The sequence below is a fragment of the Hipposideros armiger genome, unplaced genomic scaffold, assembly GCF_001890085.2.
Source record: "Hipposideros armiger isolate ML-2016 unplaced genomic scaffold, ASM189008v1 scaffold_1159, whole genome shotgun sequence".
Classification (NCBI taxonomy): domain Eukaryota; kingdom Metazoa; phylum Chordata; class Mammalia; order Chiroptera; family Hipposideridae; genus Hipposideros; species Hipposideros armiger.
In genome coordinates, this window is record NW_017732509.1 from 353970 (window position 1) to 370605 (window position 16636).

At 50.3% G+C, this 16636-nt stretch overlaps 1 protein-coding gene across 1 annotated transcript; it reads right to left on the reverse strand.

The window, feature by feature from the left end:
* Positions 1-5273: 5273 nt before the first annotated feature.
* CUNH3orf22 (chromosome unknown C3orf22 homolog) lies at positions 5274-9526 on the reverse strand. Its single transcript, XM_019632659.1, has 3 exons — positions 9438-9526; positions 7393-7524; positions 5274-5442 (listed from the first exon to the last, which is right to left on the reverse strand). The coding sequence occupies exons 1-3, from the start codon at positions 9524-9526 to the stop codon at positions 5274-5276; spliced, it is 390 nt and encodes a 129-aa protein (XP_019488204.1).
* Positions 9527-16636: the final 7110 nt, after the last annotated feature.

Sequence of the window (16636 nt, forward strand, 5' to 3'; positions counted from 1 at the left end):
CAGTGTGTGTTGGGCCACTTGGCAATGAGGATCCACACTTCTGGCTTTGGGGAGACAGCCAGCCATGGGAGTCTCTTAGGAGGGACTGAATGTCCCCTTAGTGACTGATTAAGTATATGATATCCTTTCTCAGTTTCCTTGGATGATAAATAAAAGTGCCATAACTTTGGGAAGAACAGAACAGAGTATGCTTGAGGTTTTGAAAAACAAGAATGAGAACACAACTGAGGAAGGGCATCTTGGCAGGGATGAGGCCAAACCAGATGTGGTACCGCCACATCCTGTGGTGAGGGCCTGTGTGTGCTGTGCTGGCCTGTGGAGACTCTGGCCGGGGACTAGCAGCTCAGCCCTGTTCACGCCCCGGACTCTGCTAATGCTGTTCCCCCTACCTGTGATGCTCTCCTTCCCCAGGCTGGTCCTTGGGTCCCTCCTTCTCAGGATCCTGCCCGAGGCCCTCAGGATGCCCCTCTCAGAGCTCCCCCACGCTATGTCCATGGGTCCTCTCAGCATGGGTCAGTGTGGCCAGCTCCTGTGGCCCTGGGAAGGGGCTGCCACTGGGCTCCCCATGAAGCCTCACCCCACTGAAGGGACTCAGAAACCCCAAGGCCAGGATGGTTACCAGGACACCCTGTTACCTGGATCACAACCCCACCATGCCTAGCCGTGCTTAAGGCAGGAGGGGCTGGGACTATGGACATACCCGGGGGCCGCCTTCTTTCTTATAAGTCCCTGTTACCCACACATTCCCTCAGATGCTACACACATACCATGTTTGTTACGTGCCACTTCATGCTCAGTTGTTACACATCTGCTTTGACGACACACGTCTTTGTTCCAAGCACATTCACTACCCACACAGCCTCTGATGTGACTTGTTGGCTGAAAGTTAACCCCCATTCAGCTCTCATAGCCCTGGGCGCATCACAATTAGAAGTCACCCTTTACCATCACACCATCAGCTGCCATCCCCTCAGTGCTTCCTGTATGCTGATGCTTGTCATGTGCACTCACACTCTGTCATTGGGGCAGGCTCTCCGCCGCCCCAGCCCCCATGGGGGTCCCCTGTGCACTCTGAGTTTGCATGCACTTGCGGTTACACACTTGGATGCACCCTCAACACACAGCCCTCACCTCTGCTGTGAGTACAAGGCCCCCAGCCCTGGCCGCACACTGGAGGTGCCTCTGGCTCCTTTCATCTCACCAGTTTGGGGGAATTCATCCTGCTCTGGCCATCCTCTGGCTTGTTTCCCCTCTGGCTGGCACCAGAATGTGTCTGTCCTCACAGATCACAGACTGACTGCCTGCCCCCAAGTGGTGTGGTCCTGGCTTGGTCATGGGATGACCTAAGAAAGACAGGTTCTCATGAGAAGAACTGGACAAGACATGAGAGCACCCAGGCAGGCTGCTAATCTGGCACTCCCTGAAGACAAGTGATTTTTCTATTAAAACCAGTTTCTAAAGAGATTAAGAGCATGAATTAAAGGTCACATGGCATTTTAACTTACTCAAAATTGTATTTTCCAGTTTTCCGGTCTCTCAGAACTGGGTAGTATTGGTCAAGCACCCGCCCCAGGATGAAAGTGGCATGGGTAGATTGGCTTACAAAGACTTGTTTAAAACAAGTTTCAATGCTTTTTTACCTTTTCTGGCTTTTTTGTCAGGAAAATGTTTCCCAGATTTTTATAGTTACGGTGTTGATTTTCGTTTGTTTTGTTTTTCAGTTTTATTTTGTGGCTTTGTCATCCAGGCAGCTTCCTGGGAGGCATAGTTCCCTGGTTTAAAATTTTGCTAAAATAAAATCCCTGGTTATTTGTAACAACACCACTTCATGCATTATTCAGTTTCAGAATTGCAGCCAACTGCATTTGCTGGTTTCAGCAACTGGCTGGATGGCCTCCGGGTGGAGGAAAAGCCCAGAGCTGCTCACATTGTTGTCACCAAAATACTCCAAGAGGTCAATGGGCCCAGGTCTCAGGGTGCTGCCTTTCTCAATGATGCAGTAGCTCTCTTACTAGGATAAAGGTGCCACTGCCTGTGACAAAGGCTCAATAATGCCAACTTCAACCAGGTGGTCTCTCCTGTTCAGAGAAAGGTGGTCAGAACCGGTGGGACACATGTTTCATGGGGACCCTGGGGGTGAAGTCTCCTTCCTTCCTGTTGTTCCCCATCCCTGGGATGTAGCCCTCTTCGATGTGGTTTGTGAGAGAGCAATTCACTTTCCTACAAGGCGAGTTGACGCCTGACCACCTGTTCCTTAGGAGGCTTCAATTATGTGCTGATTTGTGTTTTGTTGTAACTCTGCTCACGGTATGAGGACAATCAAGGGTCTAGATGGCTGCTCTTAAACGCACCCCATGTTGCTACACAGGTCCCATGACCATTTCTAATGTTTATGAAATAATTTCGCATACAGAATACTGCTAAGCCATCCCTTTGTTGTCAAACATTTATGAGTAGGTTATTGCCCATTTTTCTGTGAGGAATTCCTCAATGTGTGCTTCCTAAAGGTTTGTTTCCTTCTTTGAGGACATCATGTACATACAAACACAACACATGGTGGGGCCAACAGGTAGTTCCTTACTCCATTCACGTGCTTTCTTTAAATAAACTTGCAGGAAGGTACCACTGAAGACCATGCACATTTTATGATTCTGGATTTGGGAACACATATGAGCTTTTTCTACCCACAGAACAGCTGGCTTTCTGCATGTGCTGGAGGACCCCTGCATGTCCTTCTGCCCCATTTCCTAAGCACTGGGCCACTGCAAAGTGTAGCCAGAGGGGGATCAAAAGGAGGCATGTGCATCGGGACCTCACGGGAAAACAGTGTGGTGCCAGCTGGTAAAGGCGGGCACTCAGGAGCCCTCTGGCCAGCACTCGTCTCTGGGGACTACGTGCCTGTGGAACAGGGCAGGAATGCTCAGAGCAGCATCATCCACAATAGCAAAAAATGGAAACAATCAAATATCTCATAAAAAAAGAATGGACAAATCACGGATTATTATATAGTGAAAAATGATTAAATGAACAACAACTATATGCACTATCATGACTCTTAGCAACTTGCTGTTGAGGTAAAAAGAAAGTTGCATGTAATATGATACAATCTTATATCATTAAAAAAACCCCAATGTGGGCCGGCCAGGTGGCGCAATGGTTGAGAGCTGGCTTGGGACGCCAGAGGGCCCCGGTTAGGATCCCGCGTATGAGGGCCAGTGACACTGCCCCCTACAGCTAAGATGCTGAACAACAGCTCAACCTGGAGCTGGGCTGCCGTGAGTCACCGGCGACGGCGTAGGCTGCAGTCCCTGCGGCAGTGGGTTGCCATGGGCTACCATATGTAGCCAGCAGCCAGCGTGAGCGGCCAGCAGCCGCTGTGAGCGGCTGTCCAGAAGCTGGCGACTGATCTGCCTCGCCCGGGAAGACCGCAATGATGGTGCCAACTTGGGCCAATGAAGTCCTCCACAACTAGACTGAAGAACAAAAAACGACAGCAACTTGTCTGTTCCCCTTCCCCCAATTACCCAGTGCTGTTCCCATCCCCCCAGTTCCCCAATAAAAATCTTTAAAAAAAACCACCCCAACGTATTGTTTTGAGACACTATTTTTGAAAGGGGAGGAGAGAGATGTGGTCACCTAGTGGGGAGGGGGAGGCAGGGGACAAGGTGGGGAAGGGTCTCCCAGGCTGGTGTACAGTCCAGTCACATGTGTCTCTTCATCATTATACTGGATCATAGAGACTGTATGATACATTACTGTATTTTGCATATATCAAATATGGCATATCTTTAAACATTGGAGGAAAACTCCTTGAGACTTCCGCAATCCAAATGGAGATCCATCTGGCTCTGACCCCAAGAGGAGGGGACCCTGGGAGGTCTCCACTTCCTGCAGGCCTGAGGGCTGCTGCTGGGAGCTATACTCCACCCACAGAAAGACCTCCACCATTCCAGGGGCCTGATCCCCACCTGGGGCCTGAAGCCCTTTGCTGGGTGGTCCTCCACACCCTTTCCCCAGGCCCCAGACACCCCAGGAGCATACAGCAGAACTGTCTTCTGCCTCCTGCAGACTGGGAACACTGTCCAGTCCTTCTCCAGGGCCTAGCAAGAGCCCACTGTCTATCTTCACTTCACAAGGGACCTCATTCCACCTCCTTTCCATAGCAATAGGGCCTCTTGCCCACCTTGCTAAGTGTGGCTACCCTGGTCATCTCCAAGGTGATGACCATCTCTCTTCTACAGAGAAGACTACAGTTAGTGTCCCCACTTTTATTTACCCTCCCAAGGACCCCAAGACAAATTTCTAGCCCCTGCCCTTGTAGAACAGAGAGGAAACCTCTTACATCTTCAGTAGGCAACCTCCTACACAATGTTGCTATTCTGCATGCTAAAAGGATTATTCCAGCCTCTAATTTTTCAGAAGGCCATGAGTATGCCTGTTTTATTCCATGCTACTTCTCTTTAAACAATGTGTAATACACCAACAGTACGGTATTAGGTTCATGAATTAAAAATTTTAAAAGGGGTATGCCTCCCTCAGACCTGTCCCCAAGCTCCCCAGGTCTTCTTCCCAAAGCTAACAATTGTTGCCTGCTCCACACATCCACACACACACATACATGCACATCCACACATGCAAACACACATCCACATGTATACATATATACACATGTGTGCATACACATGTACAGACCCACATACACACACACTCTTTTCTAATATATACAAGATGGTAGGTAGCACATTAGACATACTCTTCTGCTCTGCTTGTTAAAATATCTTAATATACTTTGTAGGTTGTTTCAGATCAGTCTATAAAGAGCGGATTCTTCATTTTAATGGATGCCTAGTCTTTTGGGGTGCATCTGTGGTATAATTTAACAGTCCCCTATTAATGGATATTTAAGTGGTTTCCACTCTTTTGCTATTTCCTACAGCAGAGTGAATATTGTTGTCTAAATATTTTTACTTACATGAATGAGTATATCTTTGGGATGAATTCTTGGAAATGACATTCACACCCTTTTTAATCCTCATACCAACCATGTAAGACTAAACATTATGACCCCATGTTATAGATGAGAAAAGGAGGCTCAAAAAGGAAAAGTGATAAGTCCAAGTGGAAGTGGGATTTAAATCTGCAAAGTTTATTCGCTTGGCATGGTTTCTGAGGAGATGGATAACTCCTCAGGGCTGTTCCCCATACTACAGCTCACCTCTGCCAGGAGTGCCAAGAACAAGGTGGCTGAGAGGGAGGCTGCACAGAGCCGGGCTCTAGGAGAGGCATCTGGAGGAGTGGTTGGCATGCGTGCCAGGGAGGACAGCGTGGATGCCTGACTTGGGGAAGCGGTGGCTCAGTAGCTTGAGTTCCCAAAGGTTGTTCAGTGGAGGCGGTGGCAGCGGGAGGAAGATGGACAGTGATGTGAAATCTGGGGCCCCAAGCCTAGAGAAGCCACATAGAGCCCCACATTGACCCTCAGGATCCCTGTTAGTCCACAGAAGTCAGCCAGGGCCACAATCAAGACTGCTCCCAGCCCAGACCTGCCACAGCCCTGCACACTTCCTCTGCCACCCTCAGCCATCGTTCTCCTAGATGCTCAAGCCAAACACCCAGCATCTCCCCATTCACTCCCATGCCTTGTTCCATACCTGGCTGGGGATGTGGTCCCCTAGGCCTGCCCACTCAGCCAATGTCATCCAAGTGCCTGCCAGTAGGCGTACCACCTCCAGTAGGGGATGAGCTTTGTGCGGCCACCTGCCCACATGAGACCACCCCCCTCCTGCTTCCCATGTGGGACTGCTCTCCTCCCGCTCAGCCCGGGTCTGCAGAGCATCCGCCCCGCCTCCTAGTCAGTCTGCTCTCACAGATAAACACAGGTCTGGACATGCCACCCTTCCCCTCCACCCTGGTCAGCTCCCCAGTGAAGGGCCAGTGGGAGTTTGGAGGGTGGAGGACAGGTGGGCATGTCTCCCACCTGCTCCCCACTGCAGTGCTGCTGATGGCAGGGGCCACACAGACACAGCCCCTGCCCACCCCTCCTGGCTCAGGGAAGGAAAGGCTCCCTACTGGCCCTGGGCCCTGGTGGATCAGCTCAGCCTGCCCTCACACTGACCTCGGCTTCCAGTAGCTCTCAGACACTTTCCCATTCGTCCATTCTCTGTTCCTGTTGCTCATCTGGAGAGCTCTTCCCAGACCCTGCCCTCTGGCCCAGTGTTGGGACTGCATGGTGGGCCTCTACAGACATGCGCTCAGGGTGTGAGGGAGGCCTCCATCTCTCACCTTGCCCCAACACGACGAACCAGGCCACAGGCACAGCTTGATGGGCCCTGCATTGGACCCCCATCTGAAGCTAATGTGCAGAAGTAGAAGCTGAGTCCCAGGGACAGCTGTGCCTTCAGACCCTGGCCTCAGCAGCTCAGCCTTACTCTTTCAGTTCAGAGGTTTAGAGCAAAAGCCCGCTGTCAAATGAGGCTGTAGGACCTAGGACCAAGGCCAGTGCTAGTGTGAGCAGGGAACTGGCGTGCATCTGTGTTTCTGTCTGAGAGGGTGTGCATGTGCATGTATGTGCATGCATGTGCATGTTTATAGTGTCCATTCAGGGGACTGAGCCAGCATTTTGTGACCTGCCTGAGGTGATATACAGTGTGTGGAGTCATGGTCATTGCCAGCAAAACAGAGAGACCCTTAAGCCCTGAGGCTCTGCCATGCCTAGTGCCGACTCTGTTTGCTGGAGAAGTCAGAGGGATGGGCTGAGGCAGTCAGAATGGGGGCTCTCTACCCACTGGTCATGTAAGCCCTTTAGTATATAACAGCTTGTGTGCCAGCTGAATGACAGCCGATAGGGTCCCAGTGCAGGGTGAGTGTGTGTGTCTGTGCATCTTTGTGTTTGCATGTATGGATCTTTGCAAGGGTATCTGGTTGTTTAGCTGTGTCCCCCTGTGCACTGGGTGCATGTGGGTATGTACAATATATTTAGGTGTATGTGATCAGTTCAGGGCTACTTGGTGTGGCGATTCCCTGCCAGTGCCCCCACCCTCAGGGCAGGCTACATGGAGTCCAGAAACTTGCTGACTCTCCTGGTTTACCTCTACTATGTGGAAGGATGGCACTAAGCTCCTGCCCCAAACTTGTGGACAAGACCCATTCCAGGTGAGGCCAGGGCATGCCCAAAGGTCCTGTGCAGCCTCTCCTAGAAGCTGCCTGGCTGTGAGAGGGACCATTGGACTTTAGAATCTTCCTTTCTGAGTCTCCTTTAGAGCCTCAGTTTCCTCAGCTGTGAAGTAGAGCATGCTAGGAGGATGACATGAACGTTTGTGCAGACCCAAGGTGGAAGGCCAGACAGAATGGTCAGTGGGTGGTGGTAACCATCAGCATGTGATGCCTTTGACTTACCCTCTGACTGGGATGGATCTTGTTGGTACCAACATCTTCTGCAGGGGCAGCTGCTTCCGCAGCAAGCTGTTCATCTCCATGACCTCCCAGGGCTGCAGGGACTCCGGATTGGATTTCGTCAGCCAAGAGAACCTACAATGGGTACTTGGCATCTTTAGGTGGCCTGCAGCTGCCAGCCAAATGACGTAGTTCCTGCTCACCTGGGACTTCCTATTTGCCAGGCACTGCTCTAAGTTATTTACAAACATCAACTTATATATAAACTCACAACCATGTTATGCACACTTTACAGATGGGAAACTGAGGCACAGAAAAGTCAAGTGACTTTCCCAATGTCACACAGCTAGGAAGGGGTGGAGCTGAGGTATGGGGCAGCAGCTGGTTCCATTGCCATATCTCAGCCAGTCCAGTCAAGTAGCCTGGCCCAGGGTGTCCTCAGCCCCCCAGTTTCAGCCTCCCCTTGTGTTAACCCAAGGGCCAAACACTGCGCCTTATATATTTGCCTCATTGGGCCTCATAGGACAGCTTCTGTGGCCTGGAGACAGAGTGGGGGTGTGAGATGAGGACAGGTATTTAGCCCAGCCTGCCTCAGGTGCACAACATGGAGAACATCGTCTCTGGCAGCAGGCAGCCCTCCCTCCCTTTGCACACTCTTGGGTGAAGGTGCAAAAGGAGCAAGTTCAATTCAGACGGAGCTACAGGAGGCTGCAGGAGTAAAGTGGACACCTGGGTGCTAGGGTCTGGAAAGAGGGGCAGATTGTGGGAGGCCTGGTCTTCCTTCCAGGGTACTCACCTGAGCTTGGCGTTCAGACATGGCCCAAGGCTCCAAGGAGCAGATACCTCACCTGAGGAAGGCAGCCTCAGGCCCTACAGGTTACTTGGGCTGCACTGCACTCCCTGGAGGGGTAACCCTGTCTCCACTTCCACTCTAGCATGGCTGCTCATTGGACCCTCCCCACCATGGCCCGTGACCAGCACAGTCCCGCATCCTGGGCTCAACCCTCAGTCCCACAGCACTTGTTGCTGGGATGGCATGGGGATGACCACCGGGAGGGCAATTGCGGAGACACAGGATGCCAAACCGAGTTCCAGAAGAGGTGGGCACTTCACACTCCACAGTGTACAGAATCCATGTGGCTCTATATCATGGGTGTCACTAGACATTCTCTCTCTGCCCATCTGCCACATATGGTCTCCTTTGTGTTTCCCTGGGACTACTGAGGTGGGCACCTCTGTTTGGCCATGTGGCTTTCTTGTTGTGTGAAGCACCCCTTCAAGGCTCTGCCCAGCCCCCATGTATTGACCTGTAGTCTGGAAGCAGGACTTTGTCACTTGCTTCCCACATGTCCCTCTACTCTGTGGCTCTTCTGGTGGATGGGAAAATTTGGCTTTAATGCAGCCACGTTGCTCAGTCTTCTCCCAGCTGCCAGGGCTTATATGGCCACCGGGTGTGGTGAGGTCTCTTAGCCTCCAGCTGATCCCTCCTCCAGCCATGAGCTCTCACTGGTCCATGAGGCCATTCTTTACCCCACTCTTCCACTCTCCTCCCTCTGAGCTGAATTTGGGGAATTGAGAACCACCCAGAACCTTCCAAGGTTGCTGCATTTTATCTAGGACTCTGTTAGCCATGCTGATGGTGGGAGTCCAGGCCCCGGCCTGCCCACTGCTACAGGTCTCTGCTGGGTCTTGAGTGCCCCAGAGCTTTATAAACTACTGCCCCACTTCACTCCAACCCCATCACACCTTCAGCAGGGCAGGTGTTCATGAATGTGCCCCTCAGATGGTTCAGGTGAGAGGGCCACTGGCTCAGAAGGAAGCAGCTGGCCACAGCTCTGGGATGGCCCAGGGCACCTATCTAGAGGCCCTCAGCTCAGGTTGAGGGCAGAAGAAGGTGGACCCCAGACTGTCACAGACCACAGAGCTGCCCAGGGAACTCTGTGGACCAGAAACCCCCTCTCAGCTCCAGCCTGTGCACCCCATAATGCATTTCTGGGGAAACCTGAGGGGAGGCAAAACTTGGCCCTAGGAGCCTTGGGGTCTTGTACCTGTATGGAAACTCCCTGGCAAATTTCTCCTGTGTCTTGGTTCTACTCTTCTTATGTTGGGGACACTTCTCGGGGGCCTTTGTGTCCATCACAGAAGGGAGTTAAGCTGTGGTGCACCTTTCAGTCATGGCTAGAAGACAAGAGGAGGCCTATCAGAATGGGGGAGGAGGCGGGAGAAGACAGTCTGGACCTGAACCAGGCACATGGCTTCCTTTCTGACTCATCCTTGTGTGTAGAGGAGACTGGGGTGTGCAGCCCCGCTGGACTCTTGGGCCAAGTGAGGGTTGGGTCATGCTAGCCTGTCACCCAGTGCCCTGGCCTCCCCACACTGTACCAGTTATTATACAAACTTTTGTGTGTGTGCATGTGTGTGTGTGAATGTATGTGTGAGTATGTAGGTATTGCATATAGTGTGTGTTTATGAGTATATATGGGTATGTGTGTGTGTGATTGTGTATTTGTACAGTGTGTGTATGAGCATGTGTATGAGTATGTATGTGTGTGTATGTGTATTGTATGTGTATGAGTGTATGACTATGTATGTGTGTTGTGTGTGTATGAGTGTGTGTACAAGTGTGTATGTATATGTGTGTGTGTTTGTATAATGTGTGTGTGAGTGTACATGTACAGTGTGTATGAATATATGAGTCTGTTGTGTATATGCATTTTTATATGTGTATAGTGTGCATAGAGTATACAAGTATGTATGTGTATGAGTGTGCATATGTATAGTGTGTGTATTAACATGTGTGTGCATATGTGTATAGTGTGTGTATGTGGGTGTGTATGAATCTGAGTATGTGTGTGTAGTGTTTGAATGTATAGTGTGTGTATGAGCATATGTATGAGCGTGTGTATATGTATGCGGGTGTATGTGTACAGTGTGCAGTGTGTATGAGTGTGTGAGCATGTATGTGTGTGTATGTGTATGTGTGAGTGTGTATGTGTATAGTGTGTGTATGAGTGTGTTATGAGTGTGTGTATGTGTGTGTGTGATTATGTGTGTGAATGTATATGTACAGTGTGTGTATGAGCATGTGTATGAGTATGTGAGTGTGTATGTATGTGTGTGCATGTGGATAGTTTGTATAGGTATGTATGTATGAGTGTGTGAGCATGTATGTATATATGTGTATAGTGTATGGCATGTATGTGTATGAGTGTGTATAAGTGTGTGAGTGTATGCAGCTCTATGCAGTTTTATCACATGTGCAGCTTCATGTAACCACCACAATCAAGATGATCTTCAACTGAACAGCCCCCGCAAGGCTCCCTTATGCTATCCCTCCACGCCACATGTGCCCTTAACCCATCCTTAATGCTGGCAACCACCAATCTGCTCTCATCTCTGTAATGATGTGATTTAAAAGTTATATAGATGAAACCACATAGTAGGCATCCTTTTGAGACTGGCTTCTTTCTCTCTGCATAATTTCCTTAAGAAACACTCCCATTGTTTTGTGTATCAATAGGTGGTTCCTTTTTCAGTGCTTGAGTAGTATTCCATGGTGTGGACATAACACAGTTTATTTAATCATCACCTATTGAAGGATATTTGGGTAGTTCCCATTTTGGGGCTATTATCAATAAAACCACTATGAATATTCATGTACAATTGTATGCATGAGAATAAGTCTTAGTTTCTCTGGGATATATGCCTAAGAGTGCAATGGCTGGGGTATATGGTAAGCTTATTTTCAGTTTTCAAAGAAACTGTCAAAATATTTTTCAGAGTGGCTTGTGTCATTTTACATACCCACCAGCAGTGTACGAGTGATTCTGTCTTTAAAATCACACCTGTGAATATAAATTTGGGGTACAGAACAACTGAGGTTCAGATTTGACCACTGGTGTTTCATTTGCCATGAAATTGTCTGACCCTTGCCCACCAATGGCTGTGGTCTAAACAGCTATTGTGTCATCAACACATGATCTTAAAGCTTGTTGTGACAATTCCAACTGCATGCCAGCAGTGCGGGTTCCACATTTGGTCCTGAGCTGCCCGGTTAAGCCTCAGTGAGGGGCTGACTCCTGGCATAGGAAGTCTCCCAGAATCAGGCTCCATGTGCTGGCCAAGGCCCTGGTGTCAGCTGGGACTTGTGCAGATGATGTCATTGCCCCATGCAATGCCTTCCTGCCTCTTCTACACTTGGCAGCCCTGTCTGCAACCCTGCCTGAGAGCACCAGCTACAGTAATGTGCCAGGCCTGCACGCAGGACAGGGCAGGTCCCTAAGAGCTGGTACCCTTAGATGCAACTCACCAGTGACTGATGACAGGGGTTATATACATATGCCCAGCGGCCTTGCCTTTGGTAATGTCAGCTCCACAAGGCTCTACACCACCACCCAAAGAACCCTTGGGACTGGGCAGAGTTGCCCACCACAGTGATAATGCACCTGTGTCTCCTTCTGTTCCTTCTCCCCTCCCAGTCCCCTGCTGGTGCCTCCTGGGAGCAGCTTCCAAATAAAGTATATATGCACTTGCAGGCTTGTCCCAGGAGCTGCTTCTGGACAACTCAAACCAATTCAGGCTTGCTCCCCAGCAATGGCTGCAAATGTTCGAACTTGCTAGGACCCAGGTTAAAAAGGTGAAAGCTAATTAGCCTACTCCACCCTATGTGTCTCTAAATACACGCACGCACACACTGGGGCTTCGCTTCTCTTCCTCACACCATTGCAGCATTCGTCCCTGTCTGACAAGGAGCCTCTGGCCCATTCCCTCTTTTCCCAGGCTGAGGCTGCCCCTTGCATCCCTTTTCTATTCATAGCAGCTGGGTTCCCCTGATAGCACTCTGTATGATAAAGAATGTAGTGAAATATGAGAGAATCAACAGTGGAACAAGGTTCCCATTCCCAAATCTGGGGTTCTGGGGTCCCCAGAAGGCCCCTGGACCTCCAGCCGGGCTGCTCCAGTGGGGTTCAGTTTTCTCTCCTGAAGGGAGAGATAGAGAAATGGCCCGTGCTGCCCATTTAACGCCCTTCTGAGGGGCTAAAAGGGCTTCTGGAAACCCCTGCTGATGGGCAAAGGGTGTCCCTGCCTTGGATAGGGTAGAGGGGTCAACTGTGTTGCTGCCTGCTCCAAGTGTTCTGGTAGGCTGGTCTGGGCCCTGGATGGAGGCTTGATAGGCCTGCTGGGCACAGATCACCCCAGTCCAAGGCCAAGGCCACTTGGAAAGCCTATCCTGTCTGTGAGTTGAGCATACCCCACTCACCTCTTGGCTTCCCTGGTCTGACTCTGGAAGAGCAGCTGTCTTGAAGTGTGGAACATAGTGGGACTTCGCCCTGGCCCAGAAGTGCTGGCATCCCTGCTTGTGACTTGTCCCTTTCACCCCACCAAGAGGTCTTCCCAACACTGAATCAGGTGGGGGTGGGGAGCTTACTTGCCTATCCGGCAAAGGGCTATGTTCAGGGTACAGCTCTTTATACTAATATTGGCTAGTGGGGGCCTCTGTGGCCGCTGACATGGGACCTTAGCTGTTCTGAGGACACTGGGACCTCTTACCTTGAGCTGGCCCCACAACCCTTTACTATCAGATAAACTTAGGCAAGTCGCTAATCCCTGGCCATGAATTCTGCCCCACTTCCCCCTGAGGAGCCAGGCAAGGACCCTGGTTAAGACTGGTGGCTGTGTCACAGTGGGAGGCACAAGTTCTGGGCCCTTCGAAGTGTCTGCTTAGCTCTGTGCGTGACCTCATTTAATGTTCTCCACCTGATGGAAAATAGATTATGGTCACCTCCATTTTTCAGGTAAGGAAACTGAGGCTCTGAAAGGATAAGTGCTTTGCCTGTGTCCTCTGTGCCCACAGCAAGTGGGGAAAGAGGTGATGTCCAGGTGGGCATCTGGGCCACACAACCTCAGATAGTCCTTGACAAGGCTGGGAGAGATGATCACACCAAGGACTGACCTGAGGAAGTGACACTCCCATGGGAACCCAGAGGTCTGGAAGAGGCAGGGGTGAGATGCCCCTCATGCTCCCCATACCCGTTCTGCAGACCCCTAAGCCATGGGCATGACCTTGCAAACTCACATGACTACATTTGCTTCTCTCAGGAGCAGGAGGGCTATTATTAGGTCCAGGGCAGCCCTCTGGCCATCCGTCCCAGGTGCCATCCCGCTGCTGCTTCCCATACTGACTTGGGACTGTCCTTCCCAGCCACCCAGGCTGCCTCCCTGAATCCTGGCAGTGACAAGGATCAAGCTGTGGGTCAGAGTGCCCTGCCCCCACCCATAAAGATGCTGGGGTGAGAGTTGCCACCCCCACCCTCAAGGCTGGTCCCAGCAGGCTAAGGACTTGTGGAGGAGGCAGGGTCCCTCGGTACCCAGAGCCTCCAGCCAGAAAGGAGGGGACAGGTGAACCATTCAAGCTGCAGGATACTCACATGTTGTTTTATGTGATGCCAGAGGGGCAGAAGCCAGCCATAGTCCTAGTTGGAATGCCATCGCACAAGCACAGGCCCCCAGGGATCTGGCCAACCAGGCCCACAGGCTTATTGTGACATCAGAAGTCCCTGAGGTCACAATCAGTGACAGCACAACTACTGAGCCATATAGCTCAGGTTCTGGCCTGATCCCACCATGGGAATGACTGTAGAGGCAGCAGTATGCCAGCCAATGCTGCTGGCAATCCAGCTCCAAGCATCCTGGACAGGAGCAGACACAGCGACATTCCTCATTCAGATCTGTGCCTAAGTGTCCCATCTGAAAGGGGACACCATGAGTATTTCCTGTCCAGTGCTCAGAACAATCCTTGTGCCCAAGAAGGCCCTATGAGGCTAATAACTGGCCAGGTCCCAGCTGGCCTGCCAGCCTCCATGGCATGCAGAAGGTGATCTGGACAGGTGATGGAGAGCCTCCCTAGGTCAGGACCACTGCCTCAGAAGTGGAAGAAGGAGAAGAGGAGAGGAGGAAATGATATAAAAGGCAAGACCTCTTTTCTGCCCTGACATCTGAAGACTTTATTCCTGAGTGCAAATATAGAGAACCTGGTCGCTAGAAGCAGGACTGCGATGAGGATTTTAGGTAAGTGACTTGCTGGGGGAGGACCCTCAGCAGAAGGGCAGTGAAGAATGAGGAACAGGGCAGGGAAGAAGTTGGTGAGGCCATGGTCTCAGGTGGAGACTGGTTCCAGGGGAATGCTGCAGCAGAATTGCCCCTAGAGCTGTTTCCGCCCTGAAGCAGGGTAAGACTTACATGCCCCGTCGCAGTCCATCTTGGTCTGTGGGGCCTGTGGATGTCCCCTCCCTGGTGAAAGATGAGTTGTCAGCACCTTTCATATCAGCCAGGTTGGGTGCATGAGCCTGGTAAAAGAGGTCTGGACAGGGCACCAAGCTTGCTATTAATATAAGGTAGAAACAGCTAGAAAGGGAGTTGGTGAGCTAGATGGAGGGAGAAGACTGGAGAAATGGCCAATACTGCCAGGAGACTCTGGAAAGTGACAGAATACCACCTCAGCCTGATTAGATGTGTGGCCCTGAGCAAAGCCTCGAGTTCCACATCTAAAAGGAAGGGGGTCCCCTCAGCCAGGTGGCTGTGTGGAATAGAGATGAGGACTTTCCAGGGATCTTTGCATCACATTGGCACAATGTCACAGATGCTGACAGGATGTGAGCTTTGCTGCAAGAAGTGGCAAACCTGTGGGGTCTCAATTATCTTTGCTTCTTTTTTTTTTTTTTAAAGATTTTTTTGGGGAATTGGGGAAGGGGAACAGCCAAGTTGTTGTCCTTCGATCTTAGTTGTGGAGGGCGCAGCTAGCTCAGCTCCAAGTACAGTCGCCATCCGACCACCCGCCCGTTGGCAACTCACAGCCACTCAGCTCAAGGTGCTGTGTTCAATCTTAGTTGCAGGTGGGAGTAGCCCACCATCCCATGCAGAAGTTGAACTGGCAACCTTGTTAGGAGCATGTGCTCTCACCAGCTAAGCCATCCTGCCACCTGTTGGCAGCTCAGCAGCAAATCATCTCGGGCTCAGCTCACTTGCCCATGTGGGAATCAAACCGGCGACCCTGTTGCTCAGAGCTCCCACTCTTAACCAACTGAGCCACTCAGCTGGCCCCTATCTTCGCTTTTTACCTCTTTCCACCTCCGTTTCAACCTGAATATCAAGCACTAAAGAGCTGAAAGGAAGCCTTGGTGGCAAGAGCATCAGGCTGTTAAGATACTCCACTACTTAATGATCAAGTAAAAAAGGATGAGCCTAACAGACAGAGCAGGAACAGAGAAGACAAAGTGAGTGGCGTCCTCAAAGCCAGGGGATGACCATAGCTCAAGAGTATAGGGTGGTCCACATTGTTAGTGCTGCCAATGAGTGCAACAAGGTGAGGACTAACAAATAACTGAAAAATAAGTGCTGGTTTTAGGGTTGTTTAGTTTTATGCAGAGTTGTGTACTTATGAAGGAACAGACACCAGATTTCAGGGAATTGAGGAATGAGAAGGTTAAGAAGTTGAACCTGACTGAGGTGGTGTGGTCATTTTACCTGTGCCACATGTCCCCGAGCCATTCTCTATTGTATCCTGCAACTTTGATGAATTAGCTTATTAGCAATAATAGAGTTTGTGTGTGTGTGTGTGTGTGTGGATTCTTTAGGGTGATTTACATATAAGAGCGTGTCACCTAGGAGCAGCAGTGACAGGGTTCTTGTCTCCCTGCAAGAAAGAATTCAAGAGCAAGACATGCAGAACAGTGAAAGTGATTTATTGAAAATGAAAGTACACACTTGAGAAAAAGTGCGGGCAAACTCAGGGGAAAGTTGCTATGAGGAAGTTGTGACTATGGATATTTATATCTCCTGAGGGCAGGTTTTGGTAATGTCTCATTGTAGTAACCACAATGTAAATGAGATCATAATGACATTATAATTAGCTAAAGGTCAGTTTCCAGTCATAGGGATCAGCCTAACTGGAAGAAACTGGTTCTTGCTTTTCTCCAGCTGCGGGTACTGGATACATTCCCTTTGTTACTGGTTTTAACCAGTGAAGCACCTCACATTGTATTCTGGAGGGAGTTGTCAATTTCCCAGGCTACATGTCCTGCCTCACTGTGAATAGAGATCATTTTACTTCTTCCTTTCCAATTTGAATGGCTTTTATTTATTTTTCTTGCCTAAAAACTCTCTCTAGAACTTCCATTACTGTGTTGAATAGCAGTGGGCAAAACTGGCAACTTTATCTTGTTCCTTAGAGAAAAAAATCTTTCAGTCT

What these genes read in the sequence shown, in the direction of transcription:
- CUNH3orf22 (XM_019632659.1), bottom strand. Translation starts at nt 9,526, where the DNA reads ATGGACACAAAGGCCCCCGAGAAGTGTCCCCAACATAAGAAGAGTAGA. An exon ending in GCCAGGGAGTTTCCATACAG is followed by an intron (nt 7,525 to 9,437) that starts GTACAAGACCCC and finishes TACCCATTGTAG; the next exon opens with GTTCTCTTGGCTGACGAAAT. An exon ending in AGATCCATCCCAGTCAGAGG is followed by an intron (nt 5,443 to 7,392) that starts GTAAGTCAAAGG and finishes TGGCTTCTCTAG; the next exon opens with GCTTGGGGCCCCAGATTTCA.